Source organism: Callorhinus ursinus, unplaced genomic scaffold, assembly GCF_003265705.2.
Source record: "Callorhinus ursinus isolate GAN/ISIS: 27379988/994484 unplaced genomic scaffold, GSC_fseal_2.0 scaffold2, whole genome shotgun sequence".
Taxonomy (NCBI): Eukaryota; Metazoa; Chordata; class Mammalia; order Carnivora; family Otariidae; genus Callorhinus; species Callorhinus ursinus.
In genome coordinates this window covers 96,109,804-96,133,642 of record NW_027397064.1, presented here as the reverse complement: position 1 = coordinate 96,133,642, position 23,839 = coordinate 96,109,804, and the positions used below count along the sequence as shown (strand labels likewise).

The window sequence follows — 23,839 nt, the reverse complement described above, 5'->3', positions numbered from 1 at the left end:
GGCAGGGAAGTCACTGACAATCTTGGAAATTAAGACACCTGTGTCAAATTACTTCTGTAATAAAATTTGCAATCAAACCAAAATTACAATGAACATGTGTTTCTCTGGTTATAGGCTTGCATTCCCTAGCACTTACCTCCAAAATGTGATGTTATTTTGAGCAAAACAATTTCTAAATAATTTCCTAGACTAGATAACTTTTTATATGCTTTCTTCCCCCATCCCCCCTGGAAAAAAACCCATTAAATACGTTTTCAAAGTAGAAGAGACTTAGTGTGAGAGCTCACCAGATTTAATCTTTTGCTATATTTGCTACCAAACAAACCATAATTATTGCTATTGTTGTTAGTGTTATTATATTAGATCATAGATATTTGAGCTGTAAGAAACTTCAAAAGACACTTCATAGTCTGCTAAACCAAAAACGCCCTTCTTCAACCAAACATTTAATGTCAAATTAGGTTAAGTGATTTGCCCAGGGTTATTATATAGCTACAAAAAGCATATGGAGGGGCACCTGGGTGGCTCAGTCAGCTAAGCATCCTACTCTTGGTTTGGTTCTGGCTCAGGTCATGATCTCAGAGTCATGAGACCGAGCCCCACATAGGATTCCGCAGTCACGCCTGGGTGGCTCAGTCAGTTACGCATCTGCCTTCAGCTCAGGTCATGATCCCAGGGTCCTGGGATCGAGTCTCACATCAGGCTCCCTACTCAGTGAGGAGTCTGCTTCTCCCTCTCTCTCTGCCCCTCCTCTCTGCTCCTGCTCTCTCTCGCTCTCTAAAATAAAATAAAATAAAATAGGACTTCACAGTCAGGAGGAGTCTGCTTGTCCCTCTCTCTTTGCTCCTCCCCCTGCTTGTGTGCTCTCTCTCTAAAATAAATAAATAAAATCTTCTTTAAAAAAGCATATGGAATTTTGACCCCCACCCTTATTGGAAGGATTGTTCTAGAGTCAGCCCTTAGTCTTCAAGGTCTAGTATTTTGCTGAATAATTTCTCGATCAGAAGCTTCTCCTCATGACACAGATTCCCCTTCCTAGTTAAAACTTTCCATCTGCCTGAGTAGTTTTACCTAGAAAGTTGACCTTAGAAGCTACTGGTCGATAAAGGGAATAACAGAAGGGGGTACTATACATTATCTTTCTAGTTGGAGGTTTTCCTTTGTAGGTCTATTCTAGCACAGCTGAGGGGTCTTAAACCTGAGAGTCAGAAGAGGAAGACATGGTGTAATTAGAGCACTAGAGTCTGACCAGAGACATGCACAGGCACACACACCTGCTAAATCAAAAGTCTACACTAACGGTCTCGATGCACAGTTTAGATTAAGCAATTTCAGGTTTTTCCCTGTCTCATGAGGAAGGTAAGACTACATAACTTCTAAGACTGCTTCCAGGCTTATGACTCAAGTCTTAGACCACAAACAGTTGGTCTCCTGACCTTATATTTCACTATGCTGTTCAGTTTGAGCCCACCATTAAGGCCGTGTAACTGGGTGGTATTTGCTTGTTCATAATTCAGGTAAATTCCTACCCACCCTCATTACACCTACCTACTTCATCAATTTTTATAATTTACAAAGTCTTTGGTGGCATTGAGTTTATAAACAAAGAGTGCATAATGCAGTTTAACTGTTTCCTATAGCAATACTTTTTCTACTCCAGCATAATGACTTTTATTTTTCATATCATATTATTCCTGACCAAAATAACAGTAAAAACCATAGACCTTTGAACATGTGGTATATTAAATGTACTTAATAAACCATTAATCTAAAAATAATTTCTACTTCCATTCATATGACTAATCTCACATGAAATTAAGTGTTTGGGTTGAGGATGTGTGGTTGTTGTGTGTTTGTGTCATTAGGGGAAAGGGATTCGAGGTGGTGGATATAAAACAGGAGAGAGCAAGGCCAACTACCCATAGCACCTGGAATGTAGTAAGAACTCCATAATTATTTATTGATAAATGAATAAATGAATGAACAAACAGACCACTGAAAGGCTAACTCCAGATTAAATATTTAGTCCCTTTCCATCTGCCATAATATAAAATTGAAATTCTAAGAAGATCTATATTCTGGAGAGACTTTGTTTTTTCTTAGAAATCGCCCTCATGTAACACAGTGTTGGGCATTGTGTCTGGTGGTCAATAAGTACTGAAGAATAGCAGTAATAAGAATAGCAACAGCAGTGCTAGACACTATACTAAACACTTGAATTATTTTATGTCATCTGTCCCTTATTTAACACTGTAAAGTTGGCACAGTATGTTGCACCCACAATACAGATGAACGAAATGGTGGACAAGTTTAAATAATTGGCCAATTTCACAAAACCAGGGAATTATAGAACCAGAACTCAAACCAAGGTGTGTCTTGCCCAAAGTCCTTGCTTTAAAAAATGAATAAGTGCCTGACAAATTGATTCCAACCATACTGTTTTTATATTGAACAACACGGAAACGGCTGGGTAGAGGAAGTTTAATTTAGTCAGTGGCCAACTCTATAAGGTCTTGCTTATACCAAATACTCAAAGGACCCCAAAGTATCACAATGGCCTCAGAGAGTAAAAAGAAATTGAGAAAATGAATCAGCAGGCAAATCTACTATTATCAGATGGAAGAAAGTTTAAGAGAAACACACAGGCATCAGGGCATCAATATCTCCATCTGGTTAACAGTCCCCAGTAGAAGGCAGTATACCCACGTCATTCATTTTTTAATAATTACATTAAAATTCTTTAAGTGGAACACTATGTTGAACATCAGCTTATCTTCCTTTAACAAAGATTCTTGGCATTCAGCAACAACTTAGAGCCATCACACTGCTCAATTACACTGTATTGCAGATATACATATGAGGCAGTTAAGACAGGGTTCCTGAAGAGAATGCTGGATAAGTCAGCTCTTATCAGGGAAGTTTTTTCTTTCTCTCTCTTTTTCTTTCTTCCCTTTCTTCCTTTACTTTCTTCCTTCCTCCCTTTCTTTCTCTCTCTCTCTTTCCCTCCCCTTCCCTCCCTCCTGATTTAATTTCTTTTTCAATCTCTTCATATGTTAAATCATAATTACAAACTATTTTTGGCAATTTATACATTTCAAAGCCAATATTTTTACAAAGATGGTATATTTCACAAAGTACCACATTGGAGCAATTGATACTATCGTTTGTATACTTAGTCACCGTGATTAGTTGACTAAATAACTCTGAAAGAGAGCTATTATTGTTAATCTCATTTTGTACATGAGGACATAAATTCAACATGTTTAAGGGCTTGTAAATAACAAAAGTGGGGCAAGAACTGAAGTGTAAATACGTATTGTTTAACAACAGGCTGTGACTTCATTATATCAATTGATTTGGGGACCAGCTTAATCCTATCTTTTATAATCCTGAGCAATCTATGGGTGTCCAGTCTTTGAGGAAGCTAGGTGGGTGGGTGTAGCAGCATGCCAAATGCATTTGTTCCTGGAAGACATTTTGGGGAGTTTTAAAAATCAGCAGCCTTTCTCTGTCTTCCAATATTAGCACCTACTAAAGAGCAGTAAAACTTCTGGGTACTGAAATAATCCCCAGAGAAGAATTAAGAATTAAGCCTACTGCTAACTTATATATATATATATGTATATATATGTGTGTGTGTGTATACACACACACACACACACACACACACACATATATATACACACACACACATATATATACACACACACACATACATATATATTAGTGTTAAACTCTTTAATGTAAAGGACACAATTTAAAGATCATTGCAAGGGCAATTTGGCAATGTTCTTTAGACAAGGGGAAACTGGGAATATAAAAAGTAAAAGGAAAGAAAGGAACAGAAGAAAGAAGCATTTAGAGGCTTACCTCATTCTCTTTTGATCAAATTCTCACTGTCTCTCAAATCCTCCCTCTCTACCCTCATTACAGTTGAGCTATCACCTCCATATGGGGACTTCAGACTCCACTCCCTCATCTTCAATGTACAATGGAAGTCAAATGTCCTCTGCATTTATTAACTGTCAAACATAGTAAGTCTCTAAGTAGCCATGGAGACTAAAGATCTCCTTGGCATTCTCGATGTATATATTTTACATTTCAGCTTCCCAAAAATATCTCACATGATATGTGAACCACAAAATTACCGTGCCATTTGCAAACTGTCTGGTTATGCATTTTTTTTTATTCCAACCAATGCTAATGTGTCTTAAGATACCACATATGACTACCCTCTTAAGGCATTTGAATGTGAAATTATCATCCACAATACCATCATAAGAGAGGAAATAAAGACAAATTACCTGGGGTTAAGAGGATGACTGACATAGTGATGAGTGAGCATACAACTAAAATCACCAGCAGGGCAATAGCAATCCCCTTCCAGTTTCTCTGTGGAGGGCTGTTACTTCCCAGTTCCTACCGAGATAGAAAAAATAAAAAAGGTTCATAATTACACATTCTCCAAAAGAAATGTATTCATAAAGGATGATTCAGTGTATGGCACAATCACAGTTTGAAAGCTAATTAGGATCGTTTTCCTCTTCGGTAGCTGACTTAATTATTCAAAGGTGCATATATTATAAATGGCTATTTTTTGGGGGGTAATCTTATGTCTCTAAGAGATAAACCAACAGAGCTTTATGCCTGCTGTCCAAAATGTAGACGGCATTAAATGCATTGACTATAAACACTAGGACAATAGCCAAAATACTCTGCAACATAATTATGGAAATAAAGTGCGCCCACTTACATTTTTTCTTACTACAATGGAACCTACAATAAAGATTTAGATACCAATATTTGCCAAGCACTGTGGACTACTATTCTAACTGGATAGTGGGGAAAAAGATTTGAGATGGGAAAATCATTCAAAATGCCCCAAGCTGCAGAGCAGGGCACATCTGTCAACACAACAGGTCCTTTTCAAACAGCTCCCCCACCACTCATAAAAATCAACAGGATATAGTAACTAAATTAAATGAGTGCTTCTATATCAATGGTTGATAGCATCCTCTCCCTAGGCAGCATGCCTAATATTGGCAAGAAGATAAGATTGATGGGAGAGGAGAGACTTGAACATCTCTCACAATACATACGGTAAAACTTTTCATTTTCAGATGATCTGTGTTCTACCCTGTTGACTGGAAATGTGTGAGCATAATTCACCAAAGCAAAGCAAACACCACACTGAATTAAAATGAATGCCAGATTTTCTTTGCAATGAAGTTTATAAAACACTGAATCTCTCATTTCTTTCTTCCCATCCCATCTCCCAGCTTCTTTTCCTCCCTCCCAACAAAGCCTTTTTTATTCAAAACTAGCTAAGTGATTTGAAGACAAATGAAACAAAACATAGTTACCCAGCTCACTATGTTTGTACAAATCACTCAACAAGAGCAGTCCTGCTTTAAACAAAGATAAATAGAACAGCAAACATTTAATAAATTATAAATTGGTTCCTGTGACTCACAGATTAAAACCGTGAGCAAATTTTCATATGGTGATGTTGGCATTCAATTCTGCCATAAACACTTTGGACATAAAGAACTAGACCCTAAATAAATGCAAGAAGAGAACGTGCATGGGAGGCATTTTGTTCTTGTTTTTCCCTCTCCTCTGAGATCAACTGCTTTGTCTTTCAGTCTGATGGACCAAATCCTGCAGTGGTCAATTCTACTCTTTTTAACACGACTCACTTCATTCATATCTTTTCTCCACACTTATTAATGCTCGTTTTCCAACACCTCTATTTCTATTGCATTTTGGTTACAATCTCCATACTCGATGTGCACAAGTCCACTTTTACACAGATATTTACAGTTTATTACTATAAATGTATTTTCTTTTCCTTATGATTTTCTTAACATTTTCTTTTCTCAAGCTTACTTTATTGTAAGAACACAGTATATAATACACATAACAAAATATGTATCAATTAACTCTTTATTGTTATTGGTAAGGTTTCTGGTCAACAATAGGCTATAAGTAGTTATGTTTTGGGGAATCAAAAATTATACATGGGCTTGTAACTATGCTGGGATTGGTGCCCCTAATTGGTGCCCCATTGTTCAAGGGTCAAATATCTAAGCTAATAATAACTGACATCTCACTCCAATAAAAGAATCAAGAGTAAATTATAATTTTAAATCTACTGATTCTGATCTTGATTCCCTGTCACTTGATATGCAGCCTCACCTTAGCAGACTCTAAACCTAGGGCGAGTGATGGACCAGTAAGGCCAAAGACAAAACCCAGAGACAGTGATAGAGACATAGGTTTATCGGAAAAACTTACAGGGAATCCAGGAATGGCCAACTAGACAAGTATCCACTGCTGGGATCTACCTGCACCAAGTTTTTATACCACAGCAACTAATCTTAGCAACTATCTGTTGCCTCTCCTTCCCTGCATGGCCAGAGCCCTAGGGAGATCAAGGCCTGACATGTGGACACTGTTACAAAGGAGATGCTCCAGGCTGGCCAGCCCCAGAGCCTCTGACCTTGAACACTGAACAACACATTCTTCTGTACATTCTGCTTGATGGGAATACAGAAGGAGGACAGGATTTCTATATTCTCAAACAGTGATTAACAGGGGCATTCAGGGTATGCTTTCACAGATTAGTTTTCCAGCATGTACCATACACTTGGACACAAGGCAAATTATTAAAGAAATGATTTGAGTGTATTTTCCAGTTTTTGAATAGGATGTAGCCATGTAATATCTACCAAATGTTGTCTAACAGTAATAATACCGTAGATATCTTACTATGTTTTTGGTATTATACTGAATACTCTATATTCATAATCTCTCGTAATCCTCATTAAAGTCAGGTGAGATTACTTTTATTTCGATAGATTTGCAGATGACAAAAATGGGATTTAGAGAGATTAATTAAAAATCCACTTACTGTTAATAAGTGGGAGATCTCTGGGGCCAGTCCATAAACTCTGGCTCTTAACCACTTTAATATGGTGTCCTAAAGATAAATATGTCAAGGATAAATGTATGAATTGATAAATAAATCAATGAATCGAAGAATAATTTGGACCCCGACATAATAATAGTTGTACTTTATTACCTTTCATTTGGCAAAATTCATGATTTAAGAAAAGCTATCCTGAATTCTGTAATGTTTTCAAATAAATTTATATTTCCCCACTCATGGCGGACTGGGAAAATACACCATTTTTAAAATGGTAAAACACATTAGAGTAAAAAAAAATTTTCTGTTCATGAAGTGATGCACCTAAGAATGTGTGGCTCCTTTAAGATGACTCATCATTTCCAAAGCATCTACAAATCTGTTTAGGAACTGTAGACTTAATGAGCTTGTAATATAATTCCCCCCTTTTTATCCACCTTAGATTCTATTACCATGGCAATATTTCTAAAGCATAGTTTCACTTCTGTCACTTTATTCCACAAAGTCCTTTAATGTCCCTATACTAACTAAAGAATCAAATGCAAATGAGATAATTTAGCATAACAATTGTCTACAGCCAAGCTCCAGTTTCCTCATCCAGCTTGATCCCTTTTGAAAAAGAACACAACCCCAAACCGCTCTGATTACCATTTGGCACATATGCCTCAGATGCTTCAACCTTCAGATAACCCTCTTTCCTAATTCTTCCCCATCCAATCCCTTTAACATGCCTCCACTTATAGGAACTGTCAATCAATCAACATCCTGCTCTAATGGCTCTCCTCTTGGGAATTTCACCTAATTATGCAAGCCAAATATGATTTCCCTTCCTCTGAAAAAAAAAAATGCCTAAAATACATTGTACCAATAGGCTGAATCCACTTCAACTACTTAAGAGTTGTGAGATTGTAAAGATGTATTTTTCTGAGCCTCAGATTTTTTGTTTTATCTGAACAAATGGAATAATAATGTAATTATTTTTAAATGTAAGTATTAAAACTAATTATTCGGACCAAACTTTTAGGTACAATAAAGTTCACATTAAATGAACTGCTTGGAATGTTCTTCCTCAACACACTTAATATAGATCACTCTCTACATTCAAGTCTCATCTCAAATGCTCCTTCCTGACCACCCTCTCTGAAATAACATTTCATATCCCTTCTATTCTCTCACATCCCTTTTTCTTCATAGCATTATCATTTTAGGTATATCACATGTCATATTTAATCATGTATCTATAATAACATATTAAGCTAGTTAAGAATATATATTAAGGTGTTTAAATGTTCATTCTATCCTTCTCAGCTCTCCAGAATAGAAACTTCATGGTGTCATTAATGTAGTTCATCTTGTTCTCTGCATTGTGAACAGTGTTTGGCACATACTAGGTATGCAGTAGATAATTTTAAAATGAATGAATGCATTATAGTGTTAGGAGTCAGTTGGACAGTAATCAAGGCCAGGGTCCCCAACAAGAAAATATGGAGTCAGGACAGCTAAAATAAACTGCACCGACATCCTGTTTTGCAGCTTAGACAGGACCGCGCTAGTATTCTGCTCTGCAGCCTTTACAGAAATGACTTCTGCAAAACAACTAAACTAAGAAAATTAACTACAAAAAACATTTGTTAATATCACGGGCAAGGGGTAGTTAAGACCTAAGCCCCCAGATGTCAGCAAAAAAAGGACCATCAGCACGTGGACATTAACCTAATAGGTAGACAGATATGTGACCAAAGCGCTGATTGGCACGACTCAGCATACCCTGATCGCTTAAGATAGTTTTCCAAAAGAGCTCATAAAAACCCCTACACTTTGAAACTCCAGGGGCAACCCACTTGGGTCCCCCTCCCTCTCCAGGAGCCTTGTAGTCTTACTCAATAAACTGATTTGATGCCCACCACTCTTCCTCTGGTCTACCTCTTCATTCTTCGAAGCGGCGTGACCAAGAACTGCGGGCACTAAGGGGACACAAAATCCTGTAACAATAGCAGCTATATGATAAAGATAATGATGATCGTGGTGGTGGTTCTGATGATAATGCTTAAAGCCATATATAAAAAGCCATCATATTCCTGTCAAAGTTACTATCTGTTTAAAGTAAGAATGACATCTTAGACAACTTTAGATTACTCAGACCACTTAACAATCTCTGGTTCTTTTAATACGTGCTTAGAAAATAATTGCCCAATTAATTAAGTAGTATAAATGGAAACCCAAAAGGGGACAGAAATATAGTACCATTAGTCAAATACACATTAATAGCAAACTTTTTTAAAATGTACCTACTTGCTAAAGATCAATTTGACTGCAATTAATTTTAGGCTCATTTACCTGACGCTAGCTTTCCAAAATGAAGTTGCCAATCTTCAAGTTAACAACCTCTTCAACAAACTTGATAATTTCTATTGCTGTGGGAAGTGGTTCTAATTGACTTTGCTTTTCAATGACTTCCTCCAAGCCACTACCTGAAACCAATCAAGTGTGCATGCCAGGCCCACAGAACAGGTATGGTGCTGTGCAGCAACCTGAGAAAACATGCTAAGGAGTTTGCAATGAGGTCATCTGGATGTTCTGGAGGCAGAACAGAGTCAATGTTGGGAAATTTTATTCCCAGGATGGGCTTGGGAGTACCTTCAAAGATACAAAGACAAACAGGTAATAATCCATATAGAAAGCCGCTTTTGTAAATCATTCCTCCAGTGGATGGATGCATCAGTTGAAAGACTTGTGTTCAATTCCAGATAATATTCAGTGCTGTCATGGTCTAGAGACGTACTGGTGCTACAGCTGGATCCTAGCTGGAACCTAGCTATTCATGTTGTATCTATTACCTATCTACTCATCACTTTCCAGAGAACAGTTAGGTCTATGAGACAAGATTGTCCACTATATAGAGTTTGCCAAAATCCAAATGCATTTTTTATGTGTTCAAGTACAAAGAAAAAACTTGGAAATCTTAAGCAAAATACATAAGCAAAAAAAAAAAAAAAAAATCAAGATTTATATGTCATTTCTTTTGGCGAAATAAGGGAAAACAGCCAAACTGATTCTATTTTCTTTTTAAAAAAAGTAAAGAATATCAAAATTTGAGGACTTTTTTAACTTATAGTATTCGACTTGTACTTCCTCTTAGACAACTGCAATGTATTCGCTTCCACATGCACCATGAGAAGAAATATGATCCCTCTATATTGAAATAGTCTCAAAAAGTGATAACATTTAGAGGGAGATTCAAGGGGAAAAATCATGTTAAATTATGTCTGTAGATTAGGTGTGGGTGTGTTTTAATAAAAATAGATTCTCTTCTACCACATGTCTACTTACAGAAAACCACAGGGAAGGTTCTTTAAAATGTCTTTATTGCTACTTGAAAAGGTGAACTTAGATTTCCAGGCTTAGAGTATTAGTATTTAATACAGATTCTTAGTTTGGTTCTTAACACAGCCATACCAACCATTCAAAAACTCAACTTTTCACTCTTATTTTATCCCTTACCTATATTTATCACTTCAAAATGGTCAGATGTACTTAAGTCTTCACAAAAACAGACTGTTTAATGTTTTCTGAAATGAATTCAAATAAATGCCTTAAATTAAAAAAAAACAAAAAAACAAAAAACAAATCAAAACAGGGACAACACATTTGAACAGTTCATTTTCTGTTAAAAAGCTCAAAAGTTTGAATTATTTTTATTTAAACAATTTTACTTTACTCATTGTGTTCACATTCTCAACAATGAATAGGCTGGAAACAATCCAGACATTTATACTGAATAATTAGAAAATATCTTAAGGTTAAATACTTCAAATGTTCCATATTATTTCATGATATTAGAAAAACATAGCATGTTAGAGTTAAGAGTTTTAAAGACACCTTGGAAAAATTCAAAATTGTTGAAAAATGGTTTTATATGATTCCTAAGAAAAGGTTACATGAGTTTGTCTTGAAAAACCTTGAGATACAGGGATTCAACAGATGGCCAATTATCCTTAGACAATCCTATTTAGCAAAATATACTGGAATATTTTAGAATATAAGATATTACACCAGATGCAGCTAGGAATACAAATTAAAATAAGCAATAAGCAGAAACTCTAATGAAGATTTTGCTAACCCACCAATATAATACAAGGTTATATAAATAAGGATAAAGCAGTAAATTACAAAATTTTTCAATGGAAAATGAGAAGTTTTAATTTCCTTATTGATATAAAAATTTTGCTTTGAATATCCAATCAGCATTTTGTAAAAGAATGAGGTGCTGGATATGCTGAGATTACATAACTATGCAAAATGTGGAATGAAAAAAAGAATCACAGGAAATTTTTTAAAGTGAAGTGTTTGTAAAAATACACACTTAGGTATTTGGAAAGTTCAACAGAGTGTGCGTTTCTTTTCTTTCTAGCAAAAATAATTGACAAAATTTACGACATGGAAGAGCCCAATAAGCAAAATTGTGATAATTTTTAAGGATCTCCCCTAAAATAAAGGGCCAGAGTTTTGCCTCCAAAAACAGATAATTCCTGTACCATTTATAATATTTTGGAGTGTACTTAAAGGAAAAATTCCAAGTTTTATTAAGTTTCTACATTGTCTCAATACTATGTCTAAAAAATATAGCACATAAACTTTCAACTCAATTTATATAAAAGTGTCAATTTATCAAATAAAATTTTAGTGAATTAGATGCAAGAGCTTAATAAAACAATCATTAAATATTATGAAATATTGTCCAATATTAGGAGATATAGCCATACTCCTCTAGAACATATTAAGAATATCAATGAAAATATAATCATAGATTATTTCTCATATCTAATTTGCAGTTAATGTTTATAATGCCTACTCCTTCTGAAAATTTCCATTATATTCATGGCCATTCACAATTTTCTCATTCATCATGCTTCTCCAGGTAGAGGACTCTATGCTAAGTGTGTATTTTTGGTAAATGATCACAATTTTTTTGTTTTTCAAAATTATTCTTGTTATAGTTTTGTGCTGTCAATGTACCTGAAGCAGTGTTGAGTCAGGGCTACAGAGCATGAACCACAGACAATAATGGAAACTGGTTAGATATGCAAAAGTAGAGTCTTTTAGTGCTATTTGCTTTATTATTTTTAATTCTGATTTGGTTTTATTTGTTCGCCATTAATTTGTTTATAAAAGAACTAGCAATTATCTCAGTTACACTTTGACATTTATCTCTCAATAATTATGATGTTGGTGACACACTCCTAGATAATCATTAAATTAGAAAACAAAGATGACAGGTATCATCAATATATTATGCAGTGATAGTTTTAAGTTTCTATTATGATTTAGGGGTTGTCTGAGCATCTGTGACTCTGAACATGTTTAGGACTCAAAACCACAACTAAAAAACATAGCATTTAAAAAAAACAAAACTGATCTGATATAAGCAAGATGGCAGACTAAGAAGCTCTAGGCCCTCATTCTCCCCACATAAACATCAAGTAAGCAACTATAGACTGATTAAAATAAGTTTGTGGGAGCTCTGCAAACCAGGTAAAGTTCTGCAACAACCAAGCAAAAGCCCAGTCAAGAAAAAGCCACATTCAAAAAAGAAATTTTGCATCATTCTTTAATGCCCTAGCCTCCCCTTACCCCTTACACAGTGAAGCATGGTCAAGAGGAAGTAGCCCAATCCCAGTTCTTTCCCTCAAAAGGAAGGAAATGAATGGAACTTGTTTGCACCTTCTGGACAGTCTGTGGGCTACCTGAGGGACTAATTTCTGTCCTGCCTGGTTTGGAGATCAGTGAAAATGGCTACATATATTGGATCTCAGGTTGGAAGCCCTGGAAGTCAGAGGTAGTTTCCATAGTAGATGAAAACTGCATAGAACTACAGACATGCAGAACATGAGAGCAAGAAATTATAGGCAGAGGAACACAGAACACCTAAAGCCTCAAGAAAAGGCAGGGGTGAAACTTTTGGGGAAATTAAGACATTTAAAACATGCATATATACAGGGGAAGTGGGGGGAAGGTGCACACACAAACCCAAGGAAGACAAATGCTGCAAAAAGATCTGAGATGATCTTGAGCCTTCACACTATACTAATTAGCTACCATCTTCCTCTGCTTAGAGCCAGTCTACAAAGACCGAGAGAGGTGCCAATATTTTCAAATTCCCAATTTTCAGCAAAAGATCACAAGGAATAGAAAACGCATCAGGGGAAAACAGTCCACTCAAAAGAACAAAATAAATCTCCTGAAATCCACTGTAAAATAACAAAGCCTTCAAAATTACTAGAGAAAGACTTTAAAACGACTGTCTGAAATATGCTCAAAGAACTAAAGGAAATCAGAAAAATGAAATATAAGCTATATGTGAATATCAATAAAACTACAGAAATTATTTAAAAAAAAAAAACAGAAATTCTGGGTTGAAAATAATTGAATTGAAAAACCCCATAGAGGAATTTAACACCAGATTCAATCATCAGAAAAAGTATCAGTGAAGACTGGTCATTTGAATTTATAAAGTTTGAAGAACAAAAAAAAAAAAAAGAATGAAGCAAAGTGAACAGAAACTGAGGGACTTAATGGACACCATCCAGTGAATCGTTGTATATATTATAGGAATCCCAGAAGGAGAAGAAAGAGAGAAAGAGTCAGAAAGCTTATTTGAAGAAATAACGATTGAAACTTTCCAGATTTGAGGAAAGACATGGATATCAAAGCACAAGAAGCACAAATGAACTCCAAGCAGAATAAACACAGAGACCCACATTTAGACACATGTAATCAAACTACCAAAAACCAAAGACAAAAGAGAATCTTGAAAGAATAAAGAGAAAAGTGACTCATTGCTTACAAGTACCTACAATAAGATTATCAGAGAATTTCTCAGCAGAAACCTTGCAGGCCAGGGGTGGTGGGATGAAATATTGAAAGTGCTGAAAAAAAAAAAGAAATCAGTAATTCTACGTCAAGCAAAACTATCCTTTGAAGAAGAGAAAGACATTACGACATTCCAGACAAACATAAGATGAGGAAGCTTAATGCTATTAGACTTGCCCTACCCAAAATACTAAAAGGAGTCTAAGTTGAAATTAGAATGCTAGGCAGTAACTTGATGCCATATAAAGACACAAACTTCTTCCATAATGGTAAATATGAGGACAAATATAAAAAACAGTATTATTGCAACTGTGGCTCCTAACTTCACATTTTAGTCTTCCACAAGTTTTAAAAAACAAAAACATAAAAAAAAATAAATAATTGCATGTTTAGGTTATGAGTATACAATAAAAAGAAGTAATTTATAACATTAATAACACAAGAAGGATAGTGCTATAAAAGACTTTTTGTATCCAACTGACATTATGTTGGTATTCATTTAAACTAGATTGTTGTAACTTTGGGATATAATATATAATCACCATGATAACACCCAAAAAATTCTTTAAAATGTACACAAAAGGAAATGAGAAAGGGATCAAAACACTTCACAGAAAAAGACCAACTAGACATAAATAAAGTACTGAAAAAGGAAATGGACAAAAATCTATAGGGCATAGAAAAAAACAAAATGATAATAGTAAGTCCTCTGAGTAACTATTTTTAAAGTAAAGGAATCAAGCGCCCCAATTAAAAAAAAAAAAAAAGGATTGGCAAAATGGATAAAGAGGGAAACAAAAAGAACAGGACTCAGATATATGCTGTTTACAAAAGACTCACTTTGGATCTAAGGACACACCAGAGAGGAAAGCAAAAGGATGGAAAAGATATCCCCTGCAACTAGTAACCAAAGGGAGATGATGGGAGCTATAATATCAGTGATTTGAACAGATATTTGCACATTCATGTTCATGGCAGTGTTGTTCATAATAACCAGGAAGTGGAAGCAACCCAACTGTCCATCAATGGATGAATGGGAAACTAAAATATGTTATATATGTACAATGAAATATTACTTATCCTTAAAGAGAAAGGAAATTCTGACACATGCTACCGTACGGGTGAATCTTGAAAACATTATGCTAAGTGAAATAAGCCAGTCACAAAAGGACAAATATTATAAGATTCCAGTCATACAAATACTTATAAATGTCACCTAGAACAGTCAAATTCATAGAAATGAGAATGATGCCTACCAGGGCCTGGGCTAAGGGAGGAGGAAAGGAGGAGTTATAGTTTAATGTATATGGAGTTTCAGTTAAAGAAGATGAAAAAGTTCTGGGGATGGACAGTGGTGATGGTTGCATAACAATGTGAATATATTTAATATCACAGAACTATACATTTTAAAATAATTGAAATGGGAAATTTTATCTTATACATATTTTGCCACAAGTTCGAAAATGTAGATAACAGAATTCACAATAGCAACAGATACATATGAAATTACTTTAGAAAGTTTTAATGTCCAAAGAAAGAAAACCACAAGATTTTCCTGAAAGATTTATCAAGGCCACTTGAAAGATGAAGGGAATCACTAAATTCCTGGTAAAGAAAATTCAGTATGTTAAATATGCTCATTTTTCTAGAGTAACAGAAATATTTAAAGTAATTCCAATAAAAATCCTAACAGAACTCTGTGTCTTTAAACTGAGAAGATGATCCTAAAATTCATCTGGAAAAATTACCACATGAAAATAGAAAATTTTAAAACAAAGTCAAGATGGAAGCCAGATATTGAAAGGTAATCTAAATCTGTGCTTATGAAAAAAGTATGATATTAATAAGAAAAACTTTAGAAACTATAGTTCAAAGAAAAAAGATCCATGAACACAAACACATAAACAGAATTGTTTATATTTGACATCCATTTTCTCATTATACCTTCTTTCTGTAAGGAAGGACACTTGGGGTTTCCCACAAGACTCAAATGAGATGCCTTCACGATCCCTATGATGCCAAAACGGGCAAGTTTTCTATTTTCCTATACGACTTCTTAGCAGCATTCTCATCCATTAATCATTAAATCCTCCCCCCCCCCCCGGAAAATATTTTCTTGGTTCCTACAACACCACATTCTCCTGGTTTTGTTTGTTTGTTTGTTTGTTTGTTGAATCCTCCAGTGCTAGCCACGTCTCCATTTTCTTTACTGATTTCGTCTGGGGCTTAGTTCAAAACTGTAGAGTTCTCCACCGCTTGGCCCTGACCCAACTTTGTGCTCTACATGAACAGTATTTGTAGTGATATAGTCCAATTCCATTTTTTATATCATTCAAAGTTTTCTAGCAATTTTATATGTTAATGTTAAAAAGAGAATGCGTGGAAAAGCTATTTCAAAAGAAAAAAAATGATCTCTAAGGAGACAGATTGCTACAGCTCATCACTGTATCCTTCAAGCAACCTACTTTTCTTTCTGTAGGGGAGAACACCTTTTTTATGTATCATAATCAGTTGTTACTTATAGTACTTACTGCTTCTTAAAATTGTCCATTAGATTCATGCCGTTCACAGTTTGTCACTTTTTTCTATTGCATTGATGAGAACTCCATGGTAAGTGAAACACCTATTTTTTTTTTTTAAGATTTTATTTATTCATTCATGAGAGACAGAAGGAGAGAGAGAGAGTGAGAGAGAAGCTGAGAGAGAAGCAGGCTCCCAAGGAGCAGGGAGCCCGATGAGGGACTCGATCCCAGGACCCTGGGATCATGACCTGAGCCGAAGGCAGACGCTTAACCATCTGAGCCACCCAGGCACCCCGAAGCACCTATTTTGATCAAAGGTTTTACATTTCTTAAACTTGGGGCTCTTAGTAGGTTGCTTCGTTGATCCATTTAGATAGTTCCTTAGCTCAGTGCAGTCCATGAACAAGCAGTCTAAAGCTGACTTTTATTTTTTTTTTAAAGATTTTATTTATTTATTTATTTGACAAAGCGAGAATGAGAGAAAGAGAGCACATGCGAGGGGGGAGAGCCAGAGGTAGAAGCAGACTCCCCGCTGAGCAGGGAGCCTGATGCGGGACTCGATCCAAGGACTCCAGAATCACGACCTGAGCCGAAGGCAGTTGCCGAACCAACTAAGCCACCCAGGCGACCTGAAGTACATTTAGATACTGCAGTATCTGAAACCTTGTTGGAAATAAAAATTATTCTGTCCCACCCCAGAACTTGTGAATCTCCATGGTCAGGGCATGCCCAGTAATTTATTTTTAAAAGTCTTGGGGGGGGGGGGCGGAACAAGATGGTGGAGGAGTAGGAGACCTGGATTTCCTCTGGTCTCAGGAATTCAGCTGAATAGGGATCAAACCAGTCTCAACACCTACAAACTCAACAGGAGACCGAAGAAGAGAGTAGCAACAACTCTGAACAGAGAAGCGACCACTTACTGGAAGGTAGGACGTGCGGAGAAGTGAATCCGAGGCGATATTCGGGAGGATAGATGGCGGGGGAGGGGCCTCTGTCGGCCACTTCTGGCAAGTGATAGAGCCGCAGAGCACAAAATTGGAACTTTTAGAAGTGCTCCGCTGAGGGACGTCGCTGCAGTGGCTAAGCAGGGGGTGGAACCCTCGCGGGACAGTGTGGTCTCAGGACCCTCGGGGTCAAGAAAGAACGAGGGTACCTGAGTGCAGCAGAGCTCCCAGGTACCGGAGCGGGGAAGCCGGCTGCGTCTGAGGCGCAGGCTCTCAGCTCGGGGTTGCCATAAACTGTGTTCCGCGGCCCAGTCGGGCCACTGCTCCTCCAGCAGGGACCCAACAAGCGGCAGAGCTGGGGAGACTCCCCTTCCTCCCCTGGGAGGAGCGGCGCGGAAGTGCACCGGGGGGATCTGCTGGGTTTGGAGACTCCACACGGGGTCGGGTGCCAGAGATAGAAACGCTCGGTCACAGGCCGGGTGAGCTTGGAGTGGGGCCGGAGACCGGGGACACGGGAGTGACTGCTTTTCTCTGGGGGCGCACTGAGGAGAGGGGCTCCGAGTTCTCGGCTCTTCCGGGCGGAGATTGGGAGGCCACCATTTTCGCCCTGGTCCTCCAAAGCTGTACGGAGAGCTTGCAGGGAACAAAAGCTCCTGAGAGCAAACCCGAGCAGATTGTTTAGCCCGGACTGAGAAGGGCGGGGAAAATCCGCCTCCGGCAAAGACATTTGGGAACCACGGCAACAGGCCCCTCCCCCAGAAGATCAGCATGAACAGCCAGCAAGCCAAGACCAAGTATACCAATCAAGGAGATGGGAGAACTCCAGCAGTAGGGGAATACTGCACATAGAATTCATAGCTTTTTTACCATGATTCATTAGTTTTTCAAAGTTAATTAACTGTTTTTTTTTTAATTTTTCTTTTTTTTTCACCCAACATCTTATCAATCCTTCTTTAAAAGAAAACATTTTTTATTTTCCTTTTTTAGAGTCATATTTTATCCCTTCATAGTAGTTACCCTTATTATTGGCATATATATATATATAAGTTGTTCTCTCTTTAAAATTTTGACATACAGTTTCTTGTAACAGATCAAAATATACCCTCTGTTCTAGTCTCCTCCCTGATCACATTCTCTCCCTTTTTTTTTTAAATCTTTCTTTTTTCAAACAAATTATCTTATCAATTCCTTTTATAAAACCTTTTATAATTTTCAACTTTACAGTCATCTTCCACCCCTTCATTGTATCGACCCTTATTTTGTACATATATAAGTCTTTCTGCTTTTAAAATTTTAGGAGGCACTTTCTTCTAACAGACCAAAATACGCCGAAAATCCAGTGTGTGGCACTGATCTATGCACTAGCCTGATCATATTTGATCATATTCTGTTTTTTTTTTGTTTTGTTCTGTTTTTGTTTGTTTTTATCTTTTTTTCTTTTTCTCCTCTTTCTCATTTCTTTCTTTCCCTTTCTTATCCCCTAGTTTCAGGTCTTTTCTGATTTGTATAAAGTATATATGCTAGGGACGTTGTTAACCTGTTAGCATTTTGTTCTCTCATTCATCTATTCTCCTCTGGACAAAATGACAAGACGAAAAAAATAACTTCAACAAAAAGAGGAAGAGGTAGTACCGTCTGCGAGGGCCCTACTCAATACGGATATTAGTACGATGTCGGACTTAGAGTTCAGAATCATGACTTTAAAGATACTAGCTGGGCTTGAAAAAAGCGTGGAAGTTATTAGAGAAACCCTTTCTGGAGAAATAAAAGAACTAAAATCTAACCAAGTCAAAATGAAAAAAGCTATTCATGAGGTGCAATCAAAAATGGGGGCACTAACTGCTAGGATAAATGAGGCAGAAGAGAGAATCAGCGATATAGAAGACCAAATGATGGAAAATAAAGAGGCTGAGAAAAAGAGAGAGAAATAACTGCAGGATCACGAGGGCAGAATTTGAGAGATAAGCGATACGATAAGATGAAACAACATTAGAATAATTGGGATCCCAGAAGAAGAGAGAGAGAGAGAGAGGGGCAGAAGGTATATTGGAGCAAATTATAGCAGAAAACATCCCTAATGTGGGGAAGGAAACAGGCATTAAAATCCAGGAGGCACAGAGAACCCCTCTCAAAATCAATAATAATAGGTCAACACCCCGACATCTAATAGTAAAACTTACGAGTCTCAGAGACAAAGAGAAAATCCTGAAAGCAGCTCGGGAGAAGAGATATGTAACCTACAATGGTAGAAACATTAGATTGGCAACAGACCTATCCACAGAGACCTGGCAGGCCAGCAATCAGACAACAAAAAGAAATTAAAGGCATCCAAATCGGCAAAGAGGAAGTCAAACTCTCACTCTTTGCAGATGATACGATACTGTACGTGGAAAACCCAAAAGACTCCACCCCAAAACTGCTAGAACTCATACAGGAATTCAGTAAAGTAGCAGGATATAAAAATCACTGCACAGAAATCAGTGGCATTCCTATACACCAACAAGACAGAAGAGAGACAAATCAAGGAGTCAATCTCATTTACAATTGCACCCAAAACCATAAGATACCTAGGAATAAATTTAACCAAGGAGGCAAAGGATCTGTACTCAGAAAACTATACAATACTCATGAAAGAAATTGAAGAAGACACAAAGAAATGGAAAAATGTTCCATGCTCATGGATTGGAAGAACAAACATTGTGAAGATGTCAGTGCTACCTAGAGCAATCTACACATTCAATGCAATCCCCATCAAAATACCATCCACCTTTTTCAAAGAAATGGAACAAATAATCCTAAAATTTGTATGGAACCAGAAGAGACCCCGAATAGCCAGAGCAATGTTGAAAAAGAAAAGCAAAGCCGGTGGCATCACAATTCCGGATTTCCAGCTCTATTACAAAGCTGTCATCATCAAGACAGTATGGTACTGGCACAAAAACAGACACATAGATCAAGGGTACAGAATCGAGAGCCCAGAAATGGACCCTCAACTCTATGGTCAACTCATCTTTGACAAACCAGGAAAGAATGTCCAATGGAAAAAAGACAGTCTCTTCAACAAATGGTGTTGGGAAAATTGGACAGCCACATGCAGAAGAATGCAACTGGACCATTTCCTTACACCACACACAAAAATAGACTCCAAATGGTTGAAAGACCTAAACGTGAGACAGGAGTCCATCAAAATCCTAAAGGAGAACACAGGCAGCAACCTCTTCGAACTCAGCCGCAGCAACTTCTTCCTAGAAACATCGCCAAAGGCAAGGGACGCAAGGGCAAAAAAGAACTATTGGGATTTCATCAAGATAAAAACCTTTTGCACAGCAAAAGAAACAGTCCACAAAACCAAAAGACAACTGACAGAATGGGAGAAGATATTTGCAAAGAACATATCAGATAAAGGGCTAGTATCCAAAATCTATAAAGAACTTATCAAACTCAACACCCAAAGAACAAATAATCCAATCAAGAAATGGGCAGAAGACATGAACAGACATTTTTCCAAAGAAGACATCCAAATGGCCAACAGACACATAAAACAGTGCTCAACATCACTCAGCATCAGGGAAATCCAAATCAAAACCTCAATGAGATACCACCTCACGCCAGTTAGAATGGCTAAAATGAACAAGTCAGGAAACGACAGATGTTGGCGGGGATGTGGAGAAAGGGGAACCCTCCTACGCTGTTGGTGGGAATGCAAGCTGGTGCAGCCACTCTGGAAAACAGTATGGAGGTTCCTCAAACAGTTGAAAATAGAACTACCATACGATCCAGAATTTGCACTACTGGGTATTTACCACAAAGATACAAATGTAGGGATCCGAAGGGGTACGTGCATTCCAATGTTTATAGCAGCAATGTCCACAATAGCCAAACTGTGGAAAGAGTCAAGATGTCCATCCACAGATGAATGGATAAAGAAGATGTGGTATATATACACAATGGTATATTATGCAGCCATCAAAAGGAATGAGATCTTGCCATTTGCAACGATGTGGAGGGAACTGGAGGGTGTTATGCTGAGTGAAATAAGTCAATCAGAGAAAGACATGTATCATATGACCTCACTGATATGAGGAATTCTTAATCTCAGGAAACAAACTCAATGTTGCTGGAGTGGTGGGGGGTTGGAGGGAGGGGGTGGCTGGGTGATAGACATTGGGGAGGGTATGTGCTATGGTGAGCGCTGTGAATTGTGCAAGACTGTTGAATCACAGATCTGTACGTCTGAAACAAATAATGCAATATATGTTAAGAAAAAAAAAAGAAGAAGATAGCAGGAGGGGAAGAATGAAGGGGAGTATGTTGGAGGGGGAGACAAACCATGAGAGACAATGGACTCTGAAAAACACACTGAGGGTTCTAGAGGGGAGGGGTGCGGGGGGATGGGTTAGCCTGGTGATGGGTATTAAAGAGGGCACATTCTGCGTGGAGCACTGGGTGTTATGCACAATGAATCATGGAACACTACGTCAAAAGCTAATTATGTAATGTATGGTGATTAACATAACAATAAAATAAAAAATTTAAAAAAAGCCTTCCAGAAGATTCTGCTCTATGCTAAAGTTTGACAAACATTTCCCTAGGTCAGACCTTCTCACATAATGGTCAGTGTCATCTCTGAGCTTATAGGAACACAAATTATTCAGCCCTAGCACAGACCTACTGAGTGTCGGTAGAAAGGTGGAGAAATTGTTATTTTAGCAAACTCTCCACGATTCCTCGGCATCTTTCCTTGGCACACTGAAGTGTGAGAACCTCAACCACAGAAATTAAGCTCTGGAGTGGTATAGTTCTGGAACTGCTAAAATGATCCATCTTGGCCTCAGAGGAATTTGGTGGAAGCATTATGACTTAGCGGCTTTGTAGCCAATACATCAGGATTTCAATCTCCAATTACCTACTTACTAGCTCTAGTACATACACAATTCACCAAATCTATTATTATTATAGACCCAACTAGTGGTGCCTGAGACAAAACGATCACTTTTGTTGTCTTCCTCTGTATTTGTTATTTACCAAAACAAGTTTTAGTCTCAAATGAGTTCTACCTTGTCAGAGATCATTTCATACCCATCTTTGTATCCTCCACACCTAGCACAGCACATAGTAAATGGTCACAAAATATTTAGATTGAAGCTGTATGCTCAGATTTATGCTCTAAGAATTAAGATTAGGGTCTTTAAATCTTGAGGGATGCATTCAGCCACATGGAGACTAGGAGCTGAACGAGTTATCTTCATCTGAAATCTAAGGAGAAGAGACATTCCAGCAGTGTAGCCATCAGCTCATCTCGGGGGCTGTATGTTTGTGGTTCAAGAGCACTAAAAGAAGCTCAGTGATCTATAAACTGGATCAATAGCCCTAAATTTCTATGGTTGATTACCTGGCATGAATTGCTAACAAGCCAGACAATCCCATCTTTGAACCTGATTTCAGAAAATGAGAAGGTTCAGTCTTCCTAAAGTTTTTAGTACTTTAACCTCTTGCCTATGAGCAGGGAAGAATCTAGTCATTTCTTACTGTATTGCATTGCCCCATGCAGTTTTTGGTACCCATATTTATGGAATATATGAATGCAACAAATTAAGAAATCATTTTTTGGCTTAAAATTTAATCTTTCCCTTTACCTGGAAGATCCTTTCAGAATTTCAATTACTTTTCAATACTCTTTTAAAACTAATTTTATATCAAGGTGTGATATAAAACTAACTTGACTATAGATTATCTATGTCTTCTGTGAAATATTCATTGTAGAGGGATAGAAAACAGTAAACCAAGTAGCCTGGTCTGCCATGTTAATAATTACTTGTGTGATTTAAGGTAAAGCTTTCATTTTCTTAGACCTCAAACCAAAATAGTGTACGCCCAAATAACACCATCGGGTACAGTCTGATGCATTGAGCAGTCACAAAACCCATTCCCACTTTCCTATCTACTAGATGAGACACAGCCTCATTTTGCTCACATAGAAAATAGAGGTGATATTACAATCTTGTATATATTTGTGAGCCTTTCAAGAAATAATGCCAGTGAAAACTGTTCATAAACTGTTAAGTACGCATAAACTTAAGTACTGTAACCAGGTCTCTCAAATTTGAAGTGTAAAAAAAAACTATATGCAATTGCATTAACTGTCAGTGAGTCAGGAAAAGTAGGTCCTTTTAAACAGTTTGAAGACTTCTATAAAGTCTTAATAAACCCTTGCATTTATGAAGCATAAGTATGACCTCAGCCTGTTGCTAAGGTAGACAGATGTCAATTTATATTGGATGAAAGATAGAAGGGTAGAAGAAAGGAAGAAAGAAGAAAAAGAAAGGAAGAAGGGACAAAGGAAGAGAGGAAGGACTCCAGATAAGCTCACTGATTCAAATAAGTGACAATCTCTTTGGGAAGGGCAATAGTTTATTAAACATTAGGGGGGAAAAAAAGACAGAAAAAAATTTTTAAAAATTCAATATTGCAATGTCAGATGCTCCAAGCAATAGGATTCCAGAAAAGAGAGGTTCCTGGGGATGCTAATGTTGTATGCTAAAGACCAAATCTATGTTGACTCTTCCCTAAAGACT

General features: G+C 37.2%; 1 protein-coding gene across 5 annotated transcripts in view; it reads right to left on the bottom strand.

Annotated features, from left to right (window-relative positions):
* Window positions 1–23,839, bottom strand: part of DPP10 (dipeptidyl peptidase like 10) — a 691,476-nt gene that overhangs the window by 515,249 nt on the left and 152,388 nt on the right. For all 5 annotated transcript variants that reach the window (XM_073884902.1, XM_073884889.1, XM_025857215.2 and 2 more), the window contains one exon: window positions 4,305–4,419. In XM_073884902.1, the coding sequence (XP_073741003.1) occupies window positions 4,305–4,329 (25 nt within the window). In that variant the 5' untranslated portion in view covers window positions 4,330–4,419. The remainder of the gene's footprint in view (window positions 1–4,304; window positions 4,420–23,839) is intronic.